The sequence below is a fragment of the Chlorocebus sabaeus genome, chromosome 15, assembly GCF_047675955.1.
Source record: "Chlorocebus sabaeus isolate Y175 chromosome 15, mChlSab1.0.hap1, whole genome shotgun sequence".
Taxonomy (NCBI): domain Eukaryota; kingdom Metazoa; phylum Chordata; class Mammalia; order Primates; family Cercopithecidae; genus Chlorocebus; species Chlorocebus sabaeus.
Window position 1 is genome coordinate 10806025 of NC_132918.1, and position 26970 is coordinate 10832994.

Sequence of the window (26970 nt, forward strand, 5' to 3'; positions counted from 1 at the left end):
TACTAAGTTATAAGTGCCTGAAGGCTATCCAGGTAGAGATGTCCAGAGGCAGATGAAAATAGAGCTCTGAGATTTAGGGAGGAGGCAACAACTGGATGTACAAATTTGGGGATGTCACTTGATATTTGAAGGTATTAAAGCCCTGGGCATGAATGGAGTTCCTTGAAAACTCCAAAAGGCAAAAAACCTGCTGTGGACAGTCCGTATTTTCAAACACATTATCTCATTCAATTTTCATAATAATCATCTAATATGAGGGTGAAAGACATTATTTTCATCATCATTTTGTAAGGGAGAAAGCTGAGACATGAGAGAGGTTAGGAAACTTACTTCCTTAGCTGGAGATGGGAAAGAGCTGAGACAAAGACTGGATCCACTGGCTCCAAGTCCAGTGCCCTTCCCATCCCACCACACTGGTGACATCTCAAAATATATTTGCATGCCTGTGTTGAGTGATTTAGGTATTCTCTAGGAAAGTTTCTTTTTAAGAGAAGGTGTTGTATTTTTCATTGTATTGTAGAAACCTGGCATATGCCATAACATGATGTGTAATGTTCTTTTCTGTAATTTATACTTATTTACTGATAACTGGACATACCTTTAAGTCAATGATTGCACCTGGGCATAGATGACACTGAATTCCACTTTTCAGGGGAGTGCTTTCTTTGCAGGTGAATTCCCAGAGGCTCAGCTAATATTGGGGCATTTTTCTTGGTCCATTTGTTTCTACATCACCTGTCACCATGGTTGTCTCCCTTTTCATTATTTTTGACCATGTGCCAACCATCCACCCTTACTCTATAGGATTAAGTTTTAGGCTGTAATAATTGACATTTATTCAGTGGACATCCTGAATGCCTACAGCAAATCTTTCTGAGGTTTTTCTTGTCCACTTTTTATGATATGAGGAAAGCACTCTCCAAATAGTACCATAAGTCATGTCAGGAAAGGACCCTGACACAGAGCCACCTGGGAATTCAACCAGTTTTGGCCAGGATGTTAGGAAACCTGCTTCCCTCTGTTATTTGCCCAGGAAATGACACTGACATTTGAAAAAATGTTACAGAAGAGGCCTTGTTATGTGACAAATTGTGACATTTAAACACTTACATGATTTGTGGCATATTTTATTTATTTGAGGAAAAAAGCCTGACAATGTCAAATACATATAAGTGAGTCAGGCCCTCATTCCGTCCCTGGGCAGTCAATGCCAGAACCCAGTTGAACAGACTAACGGAGCAGCTCGAACCTGCAGAGAGCAGAAAGGGGCTTGTAATGTTCTGCTGTGGCTGGCAATTCGCTTTCCCAACTCTTGAAGCTTATGTTAAGCACTGGTGGGAAAAATGGTCCCAGATTGTGGTATGACACTTCTGGTGTGTTTTTAGCTTCTTGCTATTTTATTTAATTTCCAGTCAATTATACTGATGTCTGAACCTATTAGTGATTTCCTTTTAGGCAGAAAAACATCACTATCCTGATCCTTTTCTTTGAACATCAGAGTTTTCTTATTCTATATTTTAATTATGATAGTAATCAATCATAACTTATTTATAAGAAGAGACAGTTTCTGAAACCTCTATCCCCTACCTTCACCCTCTTCAAAGTGTGTAGAACAGAGCAGCTGCAACTCATTCAGGATGTAGATGTGTCCTGCCTAGTGAAAAACATGAATAAGTCATTTCTTCCAGAGTGTGTGTGTGTGTGTGTGTGTGTGTGTGTGTGTGTTTTATGTAGACTTCTGAAACACTATGGCCCTTTTCCCACCACATCAGACTTTCTGAGTAATCAAATTATTTTTGTGAGAGCAGAAAGTGTTTCATCATATGGAGAAAATGTTGGTCATCTATAGTCCTTCTTTCTTTTTAGGAGAATAAAGATGTTTCCAGTATAATAACATTTAGCCATATATCAGGTAATTTTCTTCTTACTTTTTTCAGTTTGTTAGAAATTGGAGAGAGAAAGTAAAGGATAAATAATATTTTCACTTTCTGAATTGATAGCTCATGTTTATGCCCTTAATCTGAAGTTAAAATAAGTGCTGGATAATCCTTGCATAAAAGTGTGAACATACTTAGAGTGTGTGTTTAATCAGAGCCCAGTTCTTGACTCTTTTCTGGGGAAAAGACAGAGGAACTTGGGTTCAGTCTCTGGCACTCTTGTGTATAGCCTTGTTGTTAACAACCCTGGCTCAAATGTATATATTCATTCTCTACTGCTCATCTGCATCTCTCCCTGTACCTCTTGTTTTCTTTTTGGGTGACTCTGAATTTTCTAAACTCAGACACGTCCTTGCTCAGCCTCATGCCTCTATGTTAATAGTTTCTGGGATTTCAGACATGCCAGATGAGATTCAATACTGGGACCAAATCCCTTCTTTCACCACTTGGGGCAGTGGGTGGGAATCCTCCTCAGAGGTTGCTCCCTGAAAGGAACTGGGAGCAAGTGATAAAAACCCACATTAGTCTCTTGATGACTCATCCCCATTCCTCTGATCTGGATGCTGTTAAATCTTCCTGAAACTGACCTTAGTTGTGAGATTCTATTTGGCAGAGCTAAGGCTGGGGCAGTCCTAGGAAAAACTATAGGAGAGATGAAACTTGTCTTAAGAATCTTTTATTGTTGTGAAACATGCTGTGTGCATCTTTCTACTTGATCTCCAAAATCTTAGTGCACTTTCTTAAAAAAATAATAATTATATATCCCCACGCAAATCTCACCTTGAATTGTTATAATCCACACGTGTCAAGAGTGGGACCAGGTGGAGATAATTGAATCGTGGGGGTGGTTTTCCTCATACTGTTCTCGAGGTAGTAAGTCTCACGAGATCTGATGTTTTTGTAAATGAGAGTTCTCCTGTACAAGCTCTCTTGCCTGTCGCCGTGTAAGATGGCCCTTTGCTCTTCCTTCGTTTTCTGCCGTGATTGGGAGGCCTCCCTAGCCATTTGGAACTGAGTCAGTTAAATCTCTTTCCTTTATAAATTACCCAGCCTTGAGTATGCCTTTATTAGCAGCGTGAGAACAGACGAATACAGCAGGATATATAATTATTATTATTTTTAAGAGTGTACACTAAGAGTTTGGAGGCACTGCAACAGGGTGTTTGTGAAACATAGAAGATAGGCAACTAGCCTGGGACACAGGAGGTTAGGAATCACCTCTTGGTGCAAATGAGGTTTGAGCTAAACCTTAAAGGATGAGTATGAGTTAGCCAAGTGGAGAGAAGGGAGATCAGAGAAGGCTGAAGCAGAGGAAACAGTAAGTGCAAAAGCTCAGAGGTGTGAAAAATTTGGAACATTGGGAATGGCTTTTGACTGGAATGGCTGAGGTATAAGGTGACAGTGGGAAACAGACTTGAAGGGCCAGTTCCCTGCACAATCCAAGTCATCCGCAGCAGCAAAACGTTACTAGTTTTTCTTAGGAGTGTAAGTCTTCCTTAATAAAGGCTGGTCTGCAGTCCCTTGTTGAATGAGAAATCTCCTCCTTTTAGCTTGCTTTGATTCCTGCGAATGCAAGGGTTTGGGCTGGGTTTAACTTACTGCTTCCCATAAAACAGAAATGAAAATGGCAAGAATGACCACATGAAGATAGCTTTTAATTTTCCAGTGGCTGCTTTTCAGGATCTTGGACTACAGTGATATCAGAGGTAAATTAAATTGCTGGCTTTCCCTGGTCTTCCAGAGTTCCTTTGTTCCAGTTCTCCCTGGGATTTTTGCAACGCCAGGAGTTTCTGAGCTACTCAACTATTAAAAGACTTCCTTCTTAAGAGAGGAGACAGTTGTGTATTTTCACGTTGGATAATTTGGACATGTGGCTTCTCAGACATACCAAGTGAAATCTTCTAAAGAATTTTGGATGTTTGCCAGGTGAACTTGAGGAGTATTAGTATTCAAAGGGTTATGTATTCAGCCAGATAGTGTGACATCTTCAAATAAATCGAGAATTGGAAAAGGGAAAGCCTCTGTTAGTGTTAGTACAAAACCAATCAGTAACAAGGGGCCCCGACTGGCCAGCCTAGATCTGGCTCCTGGAATTTCTGTTGGCATATACCTGAGCTGTATTTAGAGCATTCACTTTTTCTAGGAATGCTGAGACTTCACAGCTGATTATGACTTTCTGGAGATGGACCTAAATGTAGAATTGGCACCAAATTCTGCATCTGTCACAACTGTTGGAAAGGAAGGGGCCTATTTTACATCAGTCACCAGTCTGAACTCCCTGTTTTCTTCTCAGTATTGCTAGATGTTAGCTACAGCAGCTGAATGCTTTTGGTTAGAGACAGACGCTGTCAATTGTTCCGAAATGATACTTCTGTCATGCTCCAGAAGGCACAGGGAGGTCCTATTTTATTTGCTCACCATGAGAAGGAGCTAAGTGTCAGGGTTTGCAGCTGCCTGGTGGAAACTGTTAGAATTTTAATGCAGCAAGTAAAAAAGTTGAAATGTGTTGATTGTCCAACTAGAAGAGGCTGATAGGTTTGGGCAGACCTCACATGAGGTTATCATATGGATGATGAGGTACTGAAATAACCACAGTGTTGCAACTAGTAGGTGGGGTTCCAGTTGGTGAGTCATGCTTTCTGTTGGTTTATCTGTGATAAGAAATATCACTAGATGGTCCAAGGAGGACTCACTTTCTTTTTTTTTTTTTTTTAAATTTATTTATTATTATTAAACTTCAAGTTGTAGGGTACATGTGCACAACGTGCAGGTTTGCTACATATGTATACTTGTGCCATGTTGGTGTGCTGCACCCATCAACTCGTCATTTACATCAGGTATAACTCCCAATGCAATCCCTCCCCCCTTCCCCCTCCCCATGATAGGCCCCGGTGTGTGATGTTCCCCTTCCCGAGTCCAAGTGATCTCATTGTTCAGTTCCCACCTACGAGTGAGAACATGCGATGTTTGGTTTTCTGTTCTTGTGATAGTTTGCTAAGAATGATGGTTTCCAGCTGCATCCATGTCCCTACAAAGGACACAAACTCATCCTTTTTTATGGCTGCATAATATTCCATGGTGTTTGTTATGATGTGGGAAAAAAACTACGAGGTAGAGAGAAAGATAATTCATTCCTTCATCTTCTTTGTGCTCCTTAAAGTTGATTTACTCCAAAATAAGCAGGTAACAGGGCAATTGCTAGACCAAATAGGTATTACTCAACTCAAGGGACAACAGCCTTAAGAAAAATGCAGAGAAATTCCTTAGCATCTGGTGAATAGCAATGGTTGCTTAAATTAGAGTTTTAAAGTTCTGAATCTTTCTTAATATATTATCACTCCTTTCCTTTCTTTTAAACTAGTTTTTGTTTCCTATAAACTCTTATTATTATATCAGTTGCTCCCCACTATCTTTTTCTAAGGGAACTTCTTGTCTTCTGCTAAAATAAAAATATTCCTGCATCTTTCACTTAGTGAAAATCAGAAATGCTTTTTCCCCATTTACATTGTATGAGATTACTGAGTGACTCATGCATAGAAAAATTGCAAAGTAAATTTTGAGCACTGGTTCTTTTGCTCTTTTACACTTTCAGTAATACTTGCTTTCCTTCCCATACATGTGGGACCTTCAACCAAAATCTGGCAGAAGATTTTAGGACAAGAATCTGGTGTAAGTTTTTTTTTTTTTTTTCCCCCACATTTCCTGTAGTGGACATCTGTTGTTCTTACTTCCCAGCATCCCTTCTTCTGTTCTTTACATATACCAGTTGACCTTTGAGGAATTATCTGACTTCTACTTAGTGTGGCAGCTAATCACATGCCCTACCTCCATCATTACAGAAGTGGGCATGTAATGCCATGCGATAAGTCTGACCCAAAAGACTTTACTATCCTCTGAGCCATACTGGTGGGCCCAGTAGTGGACAAGAGATACAAAGGGATCTGGCTTTTGCAAGGACTGATATTAATACTGGGATTTTCTCCTTCTGTAACTATAGAAATAGGGATTTTGTGAACATGTAGTTGCTGGAGATTATCTTTGCTGGTATGTGTTTAAAGGTGTGATCAAAAGAAGGAAAAACACTGAGCGGGAGAGAGAGAGAGAGACAGAGGATTTTATGAAGGTAAGTTTTGTCTGCTACCTAAACAAATTTTTAGTAATGGTATATACCAGTTGGTGAAGTTGTGTAGAGGGTATAGAGGACTTTGAAGCTTTCTCTGTGGTCTCTTCATATACTATGTTGGTAACAAGTTATACTACAACTTGCAAGGGCTTGGGGCTTAAATTTGTTTTAAGGTTAAAAAAACAGTTCTGGAAACCCTAAGTGATTATATTGTTTGAGAGAATGACTTCTTTTTCCACCTAAATGAGACACTTATCACAAAATCACAACTGGAATTCACAGACTGACATTTTCTTCCAATACTTTGGCACTGCAGTGCAGAATTCATAGTAAGCCTTAGCCAAGAAAAAACCACGGCAATTGTAGTAATATTTTGTTAGGAGCACAGCTGTGCTCTCAAGTAATATGAGTCTGGTTGTTATCAAATTGAATTAGAACGTATTGTAGAGTTTCAACGATGTTACTTTTCAGAAGGCCAAATCATACTTAAGAGATGGTGCAGGATTAAAACTAACATAGACATCAGAAAGAGTTAGCTAGTTCATCAGTTTAACTCACACATGAATATTTAGGTTCTAATGGATACATTCTTAACTTTTAAAATGGATGCCCTTTGTACTACCTTCATAAATTTCCCTTTATGTCACAATTCTGTCTGAATGGGTTACTTTTCTTGGTCTTATGTTTGAGACAAATGGAAATTGCTCTTCCCCATCCCCTCCTTCACTTCAATAAAATAACGCTAATAAAATAAGTCAGTGCAGGAATATTGATTTTATTGTGTGGATTTGGTTGGTAGATATTACAGGGAGACAGATTTCAACTTGTTATGAGGAAAACATTTTAGCATTGAGTGGTGACCTATCCCATCACTGGCAGGATTCAGGTAGTAACCATTTATATTGCTAGATGATTCCTGCTTAAAATCTTATGGAAGGAATTTATTGATGTGCGTTTTGGGCAAAATGACATTTTAGAGCTATTCTAGCTCCAAAAGACTATATACTACTAGTGGGTATACTAATACCACTTGTACCTTTATTATTAATTATAGTAACTACTATTATTACTAGTATGTCTATTATATGCTGCATACAATGCTTGATATTGACATACATAAGCCATTTAAGCCCCATATCAATACTTTGTAAATATTATCCCCATCCATGTGGATTAGATACCTAATTGTTCTCTATTTTTTTTTCATGTGTGTTTGTTGAGCCTTCTAGTAGATTACAAAGGTATTCTTAAAATATAAGGCAGTGTTGTATACTTTGTATTATTTCTTACAGTTACTTCAAATATGGAAAGGTGGGACAGATTTAACATAGAAGTTATTTCTTCAGTTCTGCTGTGCTTATCATGCTGGCAAACTTTTCGGGGGAGTCCTGAAACTCTTTCTTGAGTTTACTTTCCTACATGATCCACACATTGAAGTGGTTATTGTAGAACTGTGACTGTTCTTACTAAATTATTTTACAAGGAAGAGAGAAAAGAGCAGAAGTTAAGAAGAGAAGGAACAGTGTCTACCCTTTAATCATACCTTCTTCCTTATACGGACAATGAGAACCACCTTACTTACTTAAACATTGTTCATTTCAATGTTTTGGTGGAGGAGAGAGGAAATTTAACTATGCTTGTATTGTAACAAACCATTGCTTTAAAATTGTTGTTTTAACTCACTTGAGTGAATTACTCATATTGTTTTTGCTATCCTGCTGGCCTCACTTTTAATGCCAGTGGAATGATTACAGTGTTGTTTCACCCACAGAAATGTAGTAAGAAATTTATGGCTTGACATCCTGAAAATAATATTTGCTTTATAAATGCCATGCATTCACAGCATGGTCAGCATGGTCATTCACAGCAATGGGAAAGGGTAGCCTGCTGGAACTCTAAATGTCTCGTGGTCTACAGAAGAGGTATTTTATGATTGCCTACGCTGTCATTACCATCAGCTAGTGTTTTGCCAGTAGCTTTCTACAGAATCATATATTTTATTATAGCTATTTGCAAGCAATCATTGGTACATTTACCATTTCTGGATTTTAATACAATTGCAACTCAGAGAATCTGAAATCAGTAAAGTTTTAGATGGGATGTGCCAATTGGATAATGAAAGTGATTTGAAAGTGTAAACATTTATACCATTTAGGGAAGTCATTCTTGATGAATAATATGGAGATCAGAGCTCTGCTTCTAGCAGACGGAAATACAGCTTTAGGACCTAAAAATGAAAGACTCACTAGCAATATCAATAGAAAAGCTGTTTTTTAATCCATAGATTAATATATACAGATTCTGTTTGAGGATCAGACCTGTGCTCCAAAGGTTAGCAAATGGTATTCATTCCTCCTTCCACATACCTAGGATGGAATGTTTGTGTTAAAAGGGACCTTGATGATCAGCTGACCTCATCTCCTAATTTTACAGTCAAAGAAGTCAAAAGACTAATTGAGAACTTTAAAGTCATCTAGTAACCATATCTCCAGTGAAGTCTTTGACTTCCAGTTCAATGCTTTTTCTTTACTCCCTTAATTTTTTCAAAGCCTCAGATTCCCCCAGTGTTATCTAAAAGATGCCAAAGTCATGGAAATGGTCACCATAGCAGGGAAGTTACAGACTATTTTCTTACATCTTCACCATCTTAGTACGTGTATAGCCTTGGGGAAATTCTTTAACGTCTCTTAGCTTCAACATTCTCATCTGTAGGATGAGATAATAATAATACCTCCTCCAATAGAGTTGTTAAATGATTGAATTAATTAACATGTGCAAAGCATTTAAAACATCATTAGTCCCAGATCTTTCTCTTTTAATAATGAGCATTAATTGTGTATATATCTAAATTTCTTGAAGGGGCTGTTGCTGTATTGGGAGTCTAGAAGGCACCAGTTAATCTTTTTGGTGTCATTATTTAAAAATTTCTACATTGTTATCTTAAACATTATTGGGAATTTTTAATAAAAATTCAGAGTTAAGTAAAAATAAAATAACCCATCTGATAATTTCACTCACATATATTTCACCCTTGGATCACTTGAAGGGAAGCCTAAAAAACATTAAAGACTGCACATTTTCAGCTCTATAGTCTCAAGTAATTCTTTAGTATCTTCAGAATTATATGTTTTAAAGTAGAGTAGAGATAAAAGAATTTTTCATCCTATTTTTCAAATGGTCACAACATTATGTGTATGTGTTTGGGTGTTAAAAAAAGAAACTTTCTTTGTCATCACTCAAAATATTTTTAAAGGTAGTGAAATACAAATTTTTGGACTAACATGGGCTGGTCAGCTCAGAATGCAAGAAGTATTCAAATCTTGCAATTTAATAGATTTTTTAAAAGAAATTTTAATTACACATTTGAAGTCCTGATTACATCCTAAGGATTTATTTGCTTATGAAAAGTCAAACTATGAATTACAATATTGCAGAATAATTTTCCACTTCATCAGATTAGTTTTACCATTCATTCCACAAATGATCTGTAAAATTTTGTAATACCTAAAATACTTTGATACTACATTACAAAAAGGTACTTAAATATAGATGAGAAAGATAGATGTTTGTCTTCTTCTTTTGATATTGATATTAAATGAAAGATGGAATGCTTTTTATTTAAAATCAATCCCTCATATTTTCCCCCAAACACAATAAGTAAATAGTAATGTGAACAAAGGCTTTCTTTAAGTCTGTTATTCAGTTCAAATATGTGTTAGAAAAAAGATCTATTCTGTGTATAAAATATAACAACAAAAAAGGGAGTTGTAAATAGAAAAATAAAACATGTAGAAGAGACTAGTATTCTGTGCACATAGCTTTAAAATCCCAATAGGGAACACTTGTGAGAAGGAGATACTACACATTCATTAACTTAAACACAAATTCCCAAAGAGCAATATTCCAACACATGAATTTGCTACAACAGATTTACCCATTGAAACCAGTCCACCAATTTTTACCAGCAAGCAGCATCTTAATTTTACCATCTAACAGGTAAATTGAAATGAAATAAAGATTTCCACACAAATATCAGTAACACAGGCTTTTCTGGATTGTAATGGAGCACCTACCAACATTCAGTCAACTCACAGGTAATGATACTCCTTGTAGGTATCATCTCTTCACACAGTAGAAGGGTCTTAAATGGAAAAGGGGTCTGTTCGTTTTCTACATAAATCACAGGAAGATATTACAGAATTGGCTAATGAAAACAGCTTATATTTTGGAAATTAGTTTTAAAAATCTGAAGTTATGAATAAAAAGTGATGAAAAAAAGTAGCTGGCTGGGTTTCCCCTCTTCTTTACAGTGACATGGTAAAAAATACAAGGAAAGTACCTAACTTCCTTTAATTAGGAAATCTGGTCCTTTCTCTTGCTATAGGGCTCAGTTTAGAATAAGAAAAGAAAAATATTTTTGGCTGTAGCTTTAGTAAACAATGAGTGATGAAAAATATTGTCTTCAAGAGATCTGACAACTCAGAACACAGACTTTTTCACATTGATGTCACCTACATTCCTCCACAAAGCTTGGCAAATGAATAACTGAGCCCTATTTTGGCAGAATGAGAGAAGAAAGTACTAGTTCCAGTATAGAAATGAGATTATGAAAACCACCAACCAACACAAAACAGTTATTTATTCTCTTGAATAATAAAGACATTATGTTTGCATATAGAACAGCTTTTGCATTATTGCTCTACATATAAGAATATATTAGGGAACTCATAACAGACTGCACATTACAAACTTAAGGTTCTTTGGTGAAGAATGGAAGAAAACAGTATTTGAGCTTTAACAAAAATTATTTTATCCACTTTTGCATTTATCTATTGATCCGTTGGATCCTCTCACAGAGTAGGGAGAGGTACTGTGTAAGTTTCACCATGGCAACAATTGCCACGCCTCCAGCCATCATACAGGTTGGCCAGAAGAGTGAATGGAACAGCACGTTGGAACTGTAGAGTTTGGTTAGGATAACGCTCTTCTGGTTTCCTTCTGGGTCAGAATAGCAGGAAAAGTGTTGATACTTCCTGAAGTTTTCCATGACAACATTCACCAGGGACATGGATTCTTCAAAATTTTTTCCACACTTAGGTATATAGGAGCACTGTGGAGAATAAGATAAACTGTTACTAGAAGATATTCTGTGTGTTTCAGACTCTGGGGGGGGGTTGGAGTATTGTGTTCAAATTAGTGATCTGTGAAACAACCATGGTGATTATGCTTTTCATATTCAAACTGGTGCCTTGGGAAACCCTAATAAAGAACACATTGATTAAAACAATGTTTTAAGGTATCTGACCAAGATGTTCCTTGATTGCTCACCCATGTACTATTTACTGATTGAAATAAAATGATAGATATGTTAATTAGCTTGATTTAATCATTCCATGTTGCATACATAAAAGAAATTAAATGATTCCCAGGATTCTTTTTGCCATAGCTAGGTATGATAGGTTTTAATTATTTTCTATTGAACATACTACTCTTTGGAATCAGAATGTCAACTCTGCCATCATTTTGTCTGTCCACATCTGTTCACATAACGTAAAAGTTCTCTCAGGGAAAGTAGTTTACTCTTATTGTTTTTTCTTGGCTTCACTTTATTTGGTTACCTTGCAACTGTCATAAAAAAACCAGCCACACTTCTGTTGAATTACTGAAAAATAAATCTGTAATGTGTAGGAATATTGGATAGTTAAGGAGCTGAGATGAGTGGGTCAGACCCATTTAGCATGCCAAAGTAGCTTTTCCTATAAGCCAAGGAAAAATAAAACAGCTTTTCCTATAAGCCAAGGAAGAATAAAACAGTTCTTTAATCATCACTCACCTGAGAACTTACGCTACCTTTCTTTTGATCTTTTCACCTCTCTTTTCTTTGGCTACCTCTTTTACATGTCTCTCCTTTCTTTATTTCTACACACTTTGATATGGTTTGGTTCTGTGTCCCCACCCAAATCTCACTTGAATTGTAATCCCATGTGTCACGAGAGGCCTGCTGGGAGGCGATTGGATCATGGGGGCAGTTTCCCCCATGCTGTTCTTATGATAGTGAGTAAGTTCTCACCAGATTAGATGGTTTAAAACTGTCTGGCAGTTCTTCCCTCATGTTCTCTCTCTTGCTTGCCACCATGAGAAGATGTGCCTTGCTTCTCCTTCATTTTCTGCCATGATTGTAAGTTCCCTGAGGTCTTCCCAGCCATGTGGAACTGTGAGTTAATTAAACCTTTTTCATTTATAAATTACCCAGTCTCAGGTAATATCTTTATAGCAGTGTGAAAATAGGCTAATACAAAGAATTGGTACCAGGTCAGTGGGGTATTGCTATAAAGATAACTTGAAAATGTGGAAGCAACTTTGGAACTGGGTAACAGACAGAGGTTGGAACAGTTTGGAGAACTCAGAAGAAGATAGGAAGATGAGGGAAAATTTGGAACTTCCTAGAGATTTGTTGAATGGTTTTGACCAAAATGCTGATAGTGATATGAACAAAGAAGTCCAGACTGAGGTAGTCTCAGATGGAGATGAGAAACTTACTGGGAACTGGAGCAAAGGTTGTGCTTGCCATGCTTTAGCAAAGAGATTAGCAGCATTTTGCCCCTGTCATAGAAATCTGTGGAACTTTGAACTTGAGAGAGATGAATTAGGATATCTGACAGAAGAAATTTCTAACCAGCAAAGCATTCAAGAGGTGACCTGGCTTTTCCTGAAATGTGCAGTTATATGCATTCACAAATAGATGATTTGAAATTGGAGCTTATGTTTAAAAGCATAAAAGTTTGGAAAATGTGCACCCTGACCATGTTGGTAGAAAACAAAAACCCATTTTCTGGGAAGAAATTCAAACCTCCTGCAGAAATTGGCATAAGTAATGAGGAGCTGAATGTTAATAGCCAACACAATGGGGAAAATGTCCCTAGGTAAGTCAGAGATTTTTGTAGCAGCCCTTCCCATCACAGGCCTGGAGGCATGGGAGGGAAAAATGGCCTAGGGCCCTGCTACTCTATGCTGCCTTGCAACTTGGTGCCCTGTTTTCCAGCTGCTCCAGCTGTGGCTATAAGGGGTCAATGTACAGCTCAGGCCATTGCTTCAGAGGGTGTAAACCCCAAACATTGGCAGCTTCTAGGTATTGTTGGGACTGCAGGTGTGCAAAAGACAAGAGTTAAGGTTTTGGAACTTCCACCTAGATTTCAGAGGATATATAGAAATGCCTGGGTGTCCAGGCAGAATTCTGATGTAGGGGTAGAGCCCTCATGGAGAACCTCTGCTAGGGCAGTACAAAAGGGAAATGTGGGGTTGGAGTCCCCACACAGAATCCCCACTGGGGCACTGCCTAGTGGAGCTATTAGAAGAGGGCCACTGTCCTTCAGACCCCAGAAGGATAGATTCACTGACAGCTTGCACCGTGTGCATAGAAAAGCCGCAGGCACTCAGAATCAGCCTGGGAAAGCAACTGCAGGAGCTGTACCCTGCAGAACCACACCACAGGGCGAAGCTGCCCAAGGCCTTGGGAACCCACCTCTTGCATCAGCATGCCCTGAATGTGAGACATGGAGTCAGAGGAGATTATTTTGGAACTTTAAGATTTAATGACCGCCTGGCTAGGTTTTGGACTTGTATGGGGCCTGTGGTCCCTTTGTTTTAGCCAACTTCTCCCATTTAGAATGGGTCTATTTACCCAACAACTGTAACCCCATTGTATCTTGGAAGTAACTAACTTGGTTTTGATTTTACAGGCTCATAGGCAGAAGGGATTTGCCTTGTCTCAGATGAGACTTTGGACTTGGAATTTTGAGTTAATGCTGGAATGATTTGAGACTTTGGGAGACTGTTGGGAAGGCATGATTGGTTTTGAAATGTACAAAGGACATGAGATTTGGGAAGAGAGGACATGAGATTTGGGAAGAGCTAGGGGCAGAATGATATGATTTGGCTCTGTGTCTCCACCCAAGTTTCATCTCAAATCGTAATTTCCAGGTGTCAGGGAGGGACCTGGTGGGAGGTGACCGGATCGTGGAGGTGGTTTCCCCATGCTATTCTCATGATAATGAGTGAGTTCTCATGAGATGTGATGGTTTAAAAGTGTTTGGCAGCACCCCCACCCTCATGTTCTCTCTCTTCTGCCAGTGTGAGAAGACATGCCTTGCTTCCCCTTTGCCTTCCATCATGATTGTAAGTTTCCTGAGGCCTCCCCAGACATGCAGAACTGTGAGTCAACTAAGCCTTTTTCTTTTATAAATTATCCAGTCTCAGTTGTTCTTTATAGCAATGTGAAAACAGATTAATACACACTTATATCTTTGCATTTTGTTTTCTTTTGTATCTCCTCCTTCCTTGCCCTTCCCTCAACCCCCACCTGGCTTTAAATCTTTCTCTCTGTTCCTCTTCCTGTTCACTCTTCCCTTTCTCCTCTTTCTTATCTAGATACAGATGGAATTAAATACCTTTCTTGGAGTTTTTCTTTTTATTTTATGTTAGATATAGTTGGACACATTTTTAATTAAAAAAGCTATCTCTGAGGAAATCTCTGTGACTTATTTTCCTTTGTTTATAAATGTGCCATGACAAAACTGATATAATAATGAGGATTTTTTTTTAAGTTTGGAAAAAGTGATTTAAATCGCTTTTCTGGGAGATGTTTGGGTTTTTGGCTAACTCTCTTCTCTATTGGTAAGAACCTCTCAATAGCCTTTTTACTGTCCTGCCCCTTGATACATATATATATAAAATCAAATGATTAACTTGTCTGATTTATCAGAATTAAATTAGTTTCTGACAGAATCACTGCTTATCTATAGAGTGTTTTAGTGTGAGCTGAAACACTATGCTCCTTCTTCAAAACGTTATCATTTTCAGTTGGAAAATTATCCTAATAAATTTATTTTATTTATAAAACTCACATCTTACTGTCATTTACCAATTTACAAATTGTAATTGTAAATATTCACATATATGACTTTTACAATGTGATTAGTACCTCTGTGCAATGCACAACCTCCATGACTATATGCAGAGACACAGATAAGGTGAGCTTTGAGGTACATTGATACAGGTTTTGGGGTAGAAGCCTGAAATTTCAGAAAAATTTAGACCAGTAGATTTCCCAGAAACAAAATATTTTAAAAACAAAGAGTTTTGGCTAATGAAATATATTTGAATTACTCTTTCCCCAGACTTTATCAGTGGGCACACAGGCACCTTGCTTTTTTTTTTTTTTTTTTTTTTTTTTTTGCTGAGCTGTAGTCATTGAATTATTTGACTATAAACAGCAGGAAGGTTCTTTGACTGGTTAAGAATGAAGGATGAGCATGCTGGCATTTATCATAAACCATGTTTAATGTGATGTTCTTGTAGCAAGGTCTGGTTGACACCTTAAAATTTAACCAGCTAAGAATAAATGTGAATACATTTGTATAGGTGAGTGGAGCAGAGAATTCCCTGGTACTAGCAAGGCACTAAGGGGGTGAAAGTATCACCAAGAAAGCAGAATTTTTCAGTCAGTTATAATTTAGTATGACAACTGGACTTTGACTGTCATGAAGCGAATTTCCTACCAGTTGAATGCCTCTGGATCAAAAGGGTGTAAGGCAGTATGGGAATACCTTAATTTTTGTCCTTCAAAGATGGACATCTTCGAAGATGCCCTGATCATGTCTTTAATGTTTTTAGAAATGTTTTTTGAACCAAAGCATTTAAAAGATAACAGACAAACCATTTCTGGTTGAATTTAAACCAAACCAATTTAGATTATGAATGCTTCAGGTATCTGTATATTTCTGTGCCAAGATAGTTTATAGTAGCAATTTCAGTGGCGAACAGTGCTAAGTTATTGAAATGATCTCAGTAAGAATGGCATTCCATTGAAAATGAAGTTTTTCTTTTTCTTATGCTTTTGTGAATTGATTCAGCTTAAAAATATATATTTTTAAATAAACATTTATCAGACAAATGGCAATAATTCTGTCACTAGGTAAGATTCTTCATATAAACTACCATTGAGACCATCTGGCAGAACTGTAATACAGGAGCTGCTAATTAAAGTTGAAAGTCATTGGACTTTCATTACATGCATGTGGGCTGGATGGATGAGGCATGGTCCATACTCGATTGATCGTGGGACCTCAGGGCCAGTGGTACACATATGAGCAACAGGCAGATACCAGTGGAGAAAAGCTCCTCTCCCCTGGTGTTTTTAGCTCTTTCTCATCTTGTCATTTTTTTAACATACATATAAACCAGCTGTCACTAGACCATTAACCGTCCCTGAGAATTAAAATTCTACTATTTGTCAATCAGTCATCTACTTTTATTATTGATAAGTCCTTTGGTGATCATCTACTTTTATTATTGATATGTCTTTTGGTGATAAGTCCTTTGGTGATGATGAATGTATGAGTAGTATAACAAGCTCCTGACTTGTGCTCAGGAGATCTGGTTACTGTGTGACTGTAGGCAAGTTATGTGGCCTCGCAGAATAAATTTTTAAAATCTATATAATGGGATTAATAGAGCCTTCATGGCAGGTTTTTTTTGGATTTTTTTTGTGACAATTAAATGATGAATATGCATAAAGGCTCAATAAATTTCATTAACATGTTTTTCTATTGGAATTTCACATATATCCACATAGTCTTCTAAAAGTCTTCAATCAAGCATCACATACTAAACTATGGAATCTCTAAGAAGAACAAAATTACTAGCTGCATGGTTTTCACAGAAGCAGTCCTGTTTAATGGCTGTCATCTCATGTCCCTTGCCTTTTTGTCTTAGGAGATTTGCATTATGCTGAATTCTACACTAGGAGCCTAGGTTTTTGTTTCTGTGGCTCAAACAATAGTCATGAGTATGTTTCTTAGGCAGGTGTGAATTTAGAGTGAAGATTTAGTTATCTTATGATTTTATCATGTGTTCAGAGGGCATTTTTATGTCTTTGGTTTCGAATACATAGAATGCATTTCAATAAACAAAACTTTACTAAGTGAGATATACACTTAGTTGGAAAAATGTAATTTAGATAGAAAATAAACATCTATCGTTTTTAGATCTTTCTTTTTTGGTGGGAGGTGTGGGAAGGGGAAGATTTAGCTTTTAGACTCTGTATGATATTTAACAGAAAGAACATATGAGTAATAATTTTATATATACAATATATTTTAGTACTAATAAAAATATGTTAATATTTTACTATGGCTATAGGTAATTTTTTCTTTTGTGCCTTAACATGTGATTATATAAATCTATCAAACCTCTGAAGCAGCCATTCAGTGGAAGATTTAGACTTACATCTCTCTTAATCTTGAGTTTTGTTAATAAAATCTTACTGCTTTTCCCAATCCTTAGATTCTTGTCAGACAGAAACTTCTCTTTAGTACTGAAAACCACAGGGATGGACCCAAGATCATGCTCTTTCCTTTCCTAGCTGAAAAATGTTGGGTCCTGTCTATTTTTCCTGATCATCCTTTCCCTTACCTGGGCCATGAAGGTCCAGCAATTGCATCTTCTCTCCATTTTTTGGAGAACTGACTAATTTTTTTTTCCTTAGCCTCTCTTCCAGAATCCTTTAGAACAGTTATTTTTATTCTCATGATGGACAGAAGTTTTAAAAAAACTACCTGTTGGGCTTTGTTTCAGACGTGCCTTACTAGGCTTGTGTGAAGCAAAGAGTGACATGCCTTCATCTTAAAAATAAAAAATGTGGGGAAGGGATGAGGCAATAAGAGAGTGTTTTTGGCTGAATAACCTCACTGTCAGTTTCCTTTTCCTTGTGATGGTAGGAAGGGAGCTATCAATTTCTCAGATCACTTCAAGGGAAGGGTGTGTTCTTCATTTGCCTTTTTATAAAGAGGGAATTATCTTATTTTTGAAATGGGGTTAGAAATGTAATAAAATCCATTCAATATTTGTTGTCTCCAATATACCATGTAGCATGTTATATATAGGTGACAAAAACATAAACGATATAGAATGTACAGAGAGAAACAGAAAAAAAAAAAAAAACACAGATGGGTGATGAAATGGGATGAGAATGTAGCTAAAAAGCCTTTCAATAAAGACTGTACCATCATAGAGGTGGGCTACAAACGTACTGTCAGAACTCCTTAGTAGCCAGGTTCTAGTCCACAATGTCCATGAAGTAAACAAACAACAAACAAAAACCAAAAATGGAAAAAAACACTGCTCATGGGAAACATAAATATTATTGGTTCCAAAGTCAATGGAACTTTTTCTAGTAGTCTCAAATAATGAATATTGTGCACGTATTTATTAAGCATATATAATGTACCAGACTTTGCATTCTATGCTCGAGAACAGGACATAACATGAATGTTCAAAGAATGTATAGTTCACCAGGTGGTAGCCTTGGATTCACAAATATATTTTCAACTTTTGAATTTTGTGAACATTAGTGATAAACAGATGAGTTGAGAAAGTAAATTGAGACTTCATTTCTTCCCACTCCTTTTGAGACTTCATGCTCTTTACCATCACTTTTTAAAAAAGTGGATCCTACAATGTTTACCTTAGACTTGTTTAGTTTGAATATCTAGTATCTGCTTGATTTTGGCAAGTTGACTGTTCCAAGTATTTAGTAGTGAAAAGGAAAACAGAATTCACACTGCTATGCATGACTGTTTCTTTCAGTATTGAGACAAAGGTCCCATTACAGAGAGATTTTCCTTTCCTATATTTGCCCACAGGTCTCATATCTATTATGGCACTTCTGCTTGATTTGGAGTAGAGAAGAAACTTGAAAGACCTAGGAAATTGACTAAGGAGATAGAATCTTCTTGGAAATTTGGGATTAGACAATATCCAGAAAGCTTAAACCACAGAGTCCCTAGGATTCTGATGTATCCAATTAGTCCTAAAGTGAGGCAGATATTTAATCTGACCTTAAGTCTTCACCATGCGTCTCCCTCTTGGCAACTGAAAAGCACTAGTTTCCTTCCCTCTGCTTTCCTTTTTGATGCTCAGTATCAGCTTCTTTCTGGCACATTCTTTCTTTTACTTATACACAAAGGTGCTCTCTTCAGTTTTCCCAGATTTCAACTTTGGTAAGGAGTGACTAAACTTTGTCAATCACAAAAGTGTTTCTGAATCCGTGGTCTGCCGGCAGTTTCAGCAAATGTCTAAGAAATATGTCAAATTTAAAATGCTAATTATGCGGTGTCAAATGCCAAATTTCAGGCCATATTCCCCACCTCCAACCCCCACTTTTTTTTTTTTTTTTTACCCCTTTCAGGGTAAGCTTCTATCTGTTTAATATCCACTCTACATAAACTGGTGCTGAATATACAGTCCTAATCTTACCTATGGATCACAGATAATTCTATTCTTTGCTCATTGTTTCTTACTTGATCCTAAGTGCCTCTTGGAATAGGATGGAATGATGTAGATTCTCACCTGTTCACCAAAATATCTATCAGAAGGATAAATAGTTCACAGAATTTGGATTTTTCAGAACTCTTGACTTTACTCTCTCAAGGGGATGCTCTAATGTTTTACTCTTTAAGAGCAAGGATGATGAAGTAAAAAGACTTAGATTTTAATTCAGACATAATTAGTTAGTGAATGTGTAACTCTGGGAAAATTATTTTATTATTCTGAACTCACTTTCATTATGTGTGGGGAAAAGCCCCCCCACACCTGGATTTGGCAGTGTGTTGTGAGAGTATAGTAGGAGAAACTGAATTGGGATTTTTCTACATCATCAGACCAGATACATAGTGTTATGCCATATACCAAAAAAATGGGTATAGTTTCCTTTTTTTTTGCACCAAACTACATTTTAAATCTATCCTCAAACCATAGGGGCATGTTTTGGGAATTCCTGATGAGGAAAAGAGGTTTTAAAATCCTGAAGAAGATTGGCATTGAGGAATTCACAAGCAACAACCATAGTGAATGAATACTCAGCTGCTGTTTTTTATGATGCTAGTGACAGCCTTGTAGCCAAGGGAGGCAGGGACCCTTGAGCCCTCTTGTAGCTCTCAGGGCCCATTAGTCAGCCAGTGGCTCTAGGAGAGCATGACAATTTATCAGCTTAAGCAGCTTCGGTCATAATGTTGACAAAAGGTTGGTCACTGGGTTTAAAGGCTAAAGAAAAACTATATGAGAGAGGGTAAAAATGTAAAAATAAAATGCTTTCTACCAAGATGCAGACAGATTGACTAATATCCTTTCACCTCCTATTGTCTTAGGACAGTTATTATCAACAGCACCTGATGTATCTCAATATAACTATGCCTATTTGTTGGTAACTGTGAGGGAGACCATTATTTTTGGTGAGCCTGGGAAGGGTAACAGGAAAGAGAGCTGACATTGAACATTTTTTTATGTTTTTGCCATAATTATCTTGAATATTCCTCATTTTGCATGAAGACAGTTTAATGACCTTTTGACATAGAGATAATTGTGTATTTTCAGTGCGTATATTTCAGATTAAAAGCAGAGGGTAGCTTTCCAGAAAGTGAAGAATCACTGGGCCAGGAAAGTGAGCCAAATGTTTGCTGCCTTTTTCCCTGGGAGCATTTGCTGATTGTAGAAGAGGGGGTGAGAGCCTAGGAGATTAACTGGCATTTTTGACAGCCTTGCAGAGCTATGAGCAGGAATTATTATTGGGGGCCTATCAAGCTGGGGTCTTGATAATTCCCCTATTCACTTTGGGTTGGGATTCTGAAGGGTTGCATCCTGGGAGAATAGTCAGCCTGAAATAGATAGGTCCTCATAGAGACTTCAGTTCTGATTTGAGTATCACAATTTATGAAGTCAGAATGAGGTGATCCTGAATGGCTTGTGGCTGGTGAAGCAAATGGAAATGATGACATTATAACATTATCCTGGGATTAAAGTTATTTTTAATAAAAATTTTGCAAATATAATATCTGAAACCTAATAAAAATAGATATTACAAGACAACATGAAAACAAACAAGAGAAAACAAAAACAGAACAGGTACATAGGGGCTTCAAATAGTGATTTTATAACAACTATAATTTTACTTTTTATGTTGAAGGATTTAAAGACAATAATTAAAATATTGCAGAGAACTGGACATGATAAAACTGGACATGATAAAAAAAGACTCAGTTGGATATTCTAGAATTGAAAATACCGTAAGAGAAATTAAGCACTCAATGGATGGGTTTAACAGTTGATTTGCAGAGTAAAGAATTGCTGAATTGGAAGATAGGTATGTATCAGAAAGAAGCAAAAAATGCTTTCCACTGTTGATGGGCATTTATTTAGGTTGATTCCACATCTTTGCTATTGTGAGAAGTGCTGCCATAAACATATATGTACATGTGTCTTTGTGGCAGAATAATTTGTATTCTTCTGGGTATATACCCAATACTGGGATTGCTGGGACGAATGGTAGCTCTGCTTTGTGTTGTCTGAGCAATCACCAAACTACTTTGCACAATGGCTGAACCAGTTTATGTTCCCACCAGCAGTGGATAGGCATTCCCTTTTCTTTGCAACCTTGCCAGCATCTGTTATTTTTTGACTTTAAAAAGAATAGTAACAGAATAGATAACTTCTGATAAAATAGAGGAAGAAATGAGATTATAAAAATAATTCAGTGAGGAAAAGAGTGGTCTCTTCAAAAATGGACTGGAGCACATGGGTGTCCATATGAAAAAACAAACAAACAAACAAAAAAGAAACTTGATCCCTACGTAAAAATTAATCTCAGTCAGATTTTACTGTATACATGAAAGGGAAAACAATAATACACTTAGAATGTCATCTAGGAGAATGACTTTATGATATTAGGGTGGGTATAAGACTTAAACAGAACAGCAAAAGCACTGAACAGAAAGAAAAAGATTGACAAAATCTGGCTGCACTGAAATTAGAAGTTTCTTTCACCGAAAGACATTCAGAGAGTGAAAAGGCCACATAATGGGAGAAGATATTTGCAACATGTATAACCAACAGAGGTTCGTGTTTAAATGATTCCTATATTGAATGTAAAGAAGAAACAATTCCATAGAAAAATGGGCAAGCAACTTGCAAGGACATTGCACAAAAAGGATATCCAAATGGCCAATGAATAAATCAAAAGGCACTTGATAACATTAACTATCAGAATCATGAGGAAATATACATTAGCTAAATCAAGATTACAGATGTTACCAAGTGTTGGTAAAGATTTGGAGCAGTAAGAACTCTCATACCCACAGGGTTGGTGAGAATGTATATTGGCATATACATTTTGGAAAACTACTTGGCATTATCTACTTAATTTTAAGATATGTATACTCTATGATTTAAATATTCCATTTGCAGGTTTATACCTGATGGAAGTGTGTGTGCTTGTGCACCAGAGACATATATGAGAATATTCATGGTAGAATTACTTGTAATAGTCCCAAACTGTAGACAACTCAAAATGTCCATCAGCAGTAGAATGAATAAACAGACATATTCATACAATGCAATATGATACAGTAATGAAAATGAATGAACTGTAACCAAATGGAATAAATCTAAGAAACACAATGCTATGTGAAGAAAAACAGAAAGGAAAGTATTCTATATGATTCCATTTATATAATGTTTAAAAATGAGGCAAAACTATTAATAAAATATGTAGTGTTTAAGGATATATCCTTAGGTGATAAAAGTACAAAGAAAAGTAAGAAAGTAATTGCCATAAACAGTCAGGATAGTCGTTGTCTTTGGTGGAGGCAGAGCCTGTAGTTATTGAGTGCGGGCATGTAGGGTGTTTTTGGGGTACAGAAAATGTTGTATTTCTTTAACCTTAAGGTGGTTACATGGTGGTCATGAATCTTTTTGTAATACTTGAGCTGTACTTTTTCATTTCATGCACAGTTCTCTATGTTATAATTTACTTGAAAAAACAAGATAGTGGGACCAATAAACCAAATGATGACCTAGTGTTATGCTGAGAGCAAGTAAGATACCAGTCCTGAATACATAACTGGGACATTTATTGGTAGCTTCCCTCTCCATTTATAGCCTAAATAATGCATTCACAGGGCTGTAGTGATAAACTGTCAAAATGAGGAAATGAAAATATGTCCCATTTTTTGATGCCTATTCAGGTTTAAGAGTTTTATAGGCATTTGTCATTACCGGTCAGCTTTGATTTTAAAATCTGACTTAACGGAAGATCTTGAAAGACAAACACTTTGTGAGAGAGCTAGGCTTTACATATTGCAGCACACCACTGGGACTGGTATTATTTGTGGCTACTACAAATGAAAGAAAATCAGAGCCAGCATTTTCAAACAACATTCTCTGAAATATTTATTATGTTGAGTCCTCAGAGATATTTGCAAGAATTCTTTTAAGTTATTGCAACAAAAGTTCAAGGTTGTTTTCCTTACTTTGTGTCGATATATCAGAAACAAATCCTATTCACTTTCTATGTGCTAGTATTGAACTTTGAATCTACTGCATTTTTTCAATAACTGTAAGCTATATCATTTAAGTGCTGACAATTTAATGAAAAGAAAAGCTTTTACAAGAAAGATTAGAGGTCAGAAGGGTTTATCCTGGTAATAAGAGCCAAGAGTGGCATTGAGTTGTCTTGGCATATGAGATTATTCTGCATATCTAATTGTTACCACAAATCCAAAACTCAATATATTTAACTTAAAATTGTAATGGCAAGTTGGTCTGCTGACACCTTCCTGGTCATTCCAGACCTTATAAACGTAAATTTTATGTAAAACTTTAATAAAATACACGTTTGTTGAATATCTACCATGTGGACTTGAATATATTAGTGCTGGAAAATTCAGCCTCTATGAATATGACATATGTGAAGAAGAACACACACACACACACACGCACAGTGACCATGGGTCGAAAGTAGCATGCTCTGCTTAACATTGTATATGCTGAGGTCACATCTTCATAAGGACCTTGCAAGGTGTCCATTTGTTGCTTTTTAGAGAAAAGGAAGCTGAGGATCAGAAACGTTAAGTTATATCCCTGAGGTCACAGAACTAAATGACAATGACCATGGACAAACAGAACACACCTTTAGCTGGTGGTTCCCAGGTATAGGACAAACACATGGTTTTGTCTTGTACATCTCTAAGCTGCATAGTTCCTTTGAAAGACTCAGTCTATTTGTGTAAAGATGTATTAATATTTACCCTTTCAAATGGAAGTGAAAGCTAAATCTGCGTTACCACAAATGTAGGAATGATTTGCCCACAACTTGCACAGAAAATAAATATTTTCTAGGCAAGAGTCACATAGCAAGTTCTCTGAATGGAAGAGGCAGGCTCTGCTTCCTGGAAGTATTTTCCTTTGAAATGCTGGCAAAGGGGAACTTCAGAGGCAGAGAGCCTGGTGTGAAGCTCTGTGGGGTAACTGAAATGCAGCGCGCCAAGTTCCTACCTTCTGATTGATTTTTATCGTCTCTTCTGTGTGGTAGAGGAGGAGCTTTTCCCCGGAAGAAGTCAGGTTAACGTACACCTGGAGGCAGGGGTACTGAGAAAGTTTCCAGCAGTCTGGACCGCAGCTGAAGGAGCAATTAAATGTTTCCGTGATGGATGCATTCAGCAAGGTGCATTGAGACTCTTCGGTCCACACGCTAGAGAGAAAGGGGTGAGAGTAAACACAGGCCCAAGAGCTAATAGTGAGAAAGGCATCATCTGAGGGAATTATTTCTCAGCTCCTGAAGCTGAAAAATCTTTTCTCAATCTCTAATATGATCTATCTTTGTAAAGTTTAGGCCTTCGTATAGAACAGCTTTAAGCAAACTACCATATAACATAGACAAACTTGGACATGTGAGAACGTTTTCAATGACTTCCATTTTATATGGTATTCTCTGGTATTTGACTTAAGTTCTTTTTTCCCTTATTGAACTCCTTGGTAACATGAAGCATGCTTTAAAATCATCACCTGTCCTCACCCTGTATTTACACATTGCAAGCAGCTTCTTGACATGCTCCAGCCCCTACCTCTGTATGTTTTACTTTGTACTTTTTGCATCCCAGATCCCTTTCTTGCCCCATTTGCAGTCACAGAAGGTGTGAGGGAGAAGGAGCGGGGAGATGACAAAGGAGTGGAGGGTTGTGTGGTCCAGCTTGACAGATGGAAGGACAGTGACAGAATGCCTTAAAGTCTTTCTAATAAGGGAAAAAGGATAACTCAACCCTTTCATTATATCATGAGCAGTCACTTGCTGCACATTCCTTTCACCCTAATTGGTACTTCATATATAATACCTTCTTTTGTTCTCTCAATAACTGTGCAAGTTGGGAAGCAATTTCTTTTTAAAAGTGAGTGAACTGAGAAATCCCATGACATGCAAGGACATATAGGCAGTAAGTGATGGAAACTGTGATCCCGCCCAATCTTGTAATTCTTTAAGGCGCAGGCTCATTCTATTGTGTTGTGCTGTCTCCCCACAAACACAATGGAAAAGAAACTCTTTTATGCAGACTAATGGATGAATAAGGGTGTCCTGTTACCTCTCACCTGGAAGAATCCAGCTGCCCATTTGTCAACTTGTCATTTTAATATACCTTTAATTTTATGATCAAGATCAACATTTGTAATTAGGAATTAACACACCAGCAATCAATGGTTTGGTTTTGGGTATAAGCTGATCACCACAGCAATGAGAAACGTGTTTTCTTTGCAGATTGATACCCTTTCCTTTTGCTAGACAGGCATCCACAGCTTGCTGCCCCTTTGCATGTGTGAAGTTTTATTCCAGAAGCAGGATACTAGACCTGATCCCCTCCCTCGGTGTGGCAAATTGTGTTTTCCTGGAACGTGGGTGGTCACATTTTGCTTATATACTGAGGAAAAAATCTTTGATGGTTCTAAGCAGATGTGAAGATCTGAAAGCATTTTGGAATCAGCGACCACTTGGGGCCTGAGGCATCAGCACTTTCATTGAAAATGAGCACAGCTGAAGGCCATCAGAGAAACAGAGCAGAGCAGCCACAAATGTGAAAGATGATGCCTTAATTTCAGCAAATTACTGTATTTCAGCTAGATTTTGCTTCTAAAATGAAAGTATTAATTTAGATGGAGAAACAAATGCCACAAAATTGTTTCATTTTCTTTTGGATTGAAACCTCAATTTTTCATTAGAAAAGGTCTTGTTTCTTTAAGCTGAACTGCTGTGAGATTTCCCCCCATTCGATACATCAAGGCTGGGCTCGCCTGTGTTTAGAGTGTCCAATTTATGGACAACAGTTAGCTAGAGATGCTGGTGGGATTTACCACGTGGCTTACCGAGGGCGAGAGTACACTTGCTGCCTCACAATTTATTTGCCTCCCTATCCATTCAATAAACCTACGGCAAATATTGAAATGAAAAGATTCAAAATCTGTTGTTTTAAAAAGTAGATGCATAGCAGTGTTTCTCAGCCTAGAAGGCCCATTAGAATCATCTGGGGAGCTTTAACAGATACTGGTGACTGGGTCCCACTCCAGACCAATTAAATCTGACCTTCTGGGGTGACGATGATGGGGGCTGGGTATTGTCATTTTTAGAGTTTCTGGGGAAGTTGGAATATGCAGTTGAGAACCACTCATGTGGAAGGTGATGGAGGGGTTGGTTGGGGTGGAAAAGGGAGGAGGGTGGGGAATGGACAAAAGTGTGAAGTGGCAAGAATAGGGACTTTGGAATAAGCAAGATGTGGGCTTGAATCTTAGCTCTGCCACAAGTAAGAGCTGTAAGACACTGAGGAAATCATATTTCTCTTGAGCCTCAGTTTTGCCATTTTTATAATGAGTATATTTATACTTACCTTATAGAGTAATTGTGACAATTAAACAAGTAAAAGTCTTTGACGCCTGGTATCCATGTTATACATAGAGCTATATTTATTATTATTATTATTAGATAACATTATTGAAAAGTATTATTTACCAGGAACTTCTCAAAATTCTTATCAGGAA

The 26970-nt window shown here is 37.3% G+C and overlaps 1 protein-coding gene across 1 annotated transcript in view; it reads right to left on the reverse strand.

Annotated features, from left to right (window-relative positions):
- Positions 1-8392: 8392 nt before the first annotated feature.
- KCNMB2 (potassium calcium-activated channel subfamily M regulatory beta subunit 2) overlaps positions 8393-26970 on the reverse strand; it is a 308021-nt gene continuing 289443 nt past the window's right edge. The window contains exons 4-5 of the mRNA XM_007972053.3: positions 24445-24640; positions 8393-11170 (exon numbers count right to left, since the gene is read on the reverse strand). Coding sequence (XP_007970244.1) covers positions 10886-11170; positions 24445-24640 — 481 coding nt within the window. The 3' untranslated portion in view covers positions 8393-10885. The remainder of the gene's footprint in view (positions 11171-24444; positions 24641-26970) is intronic.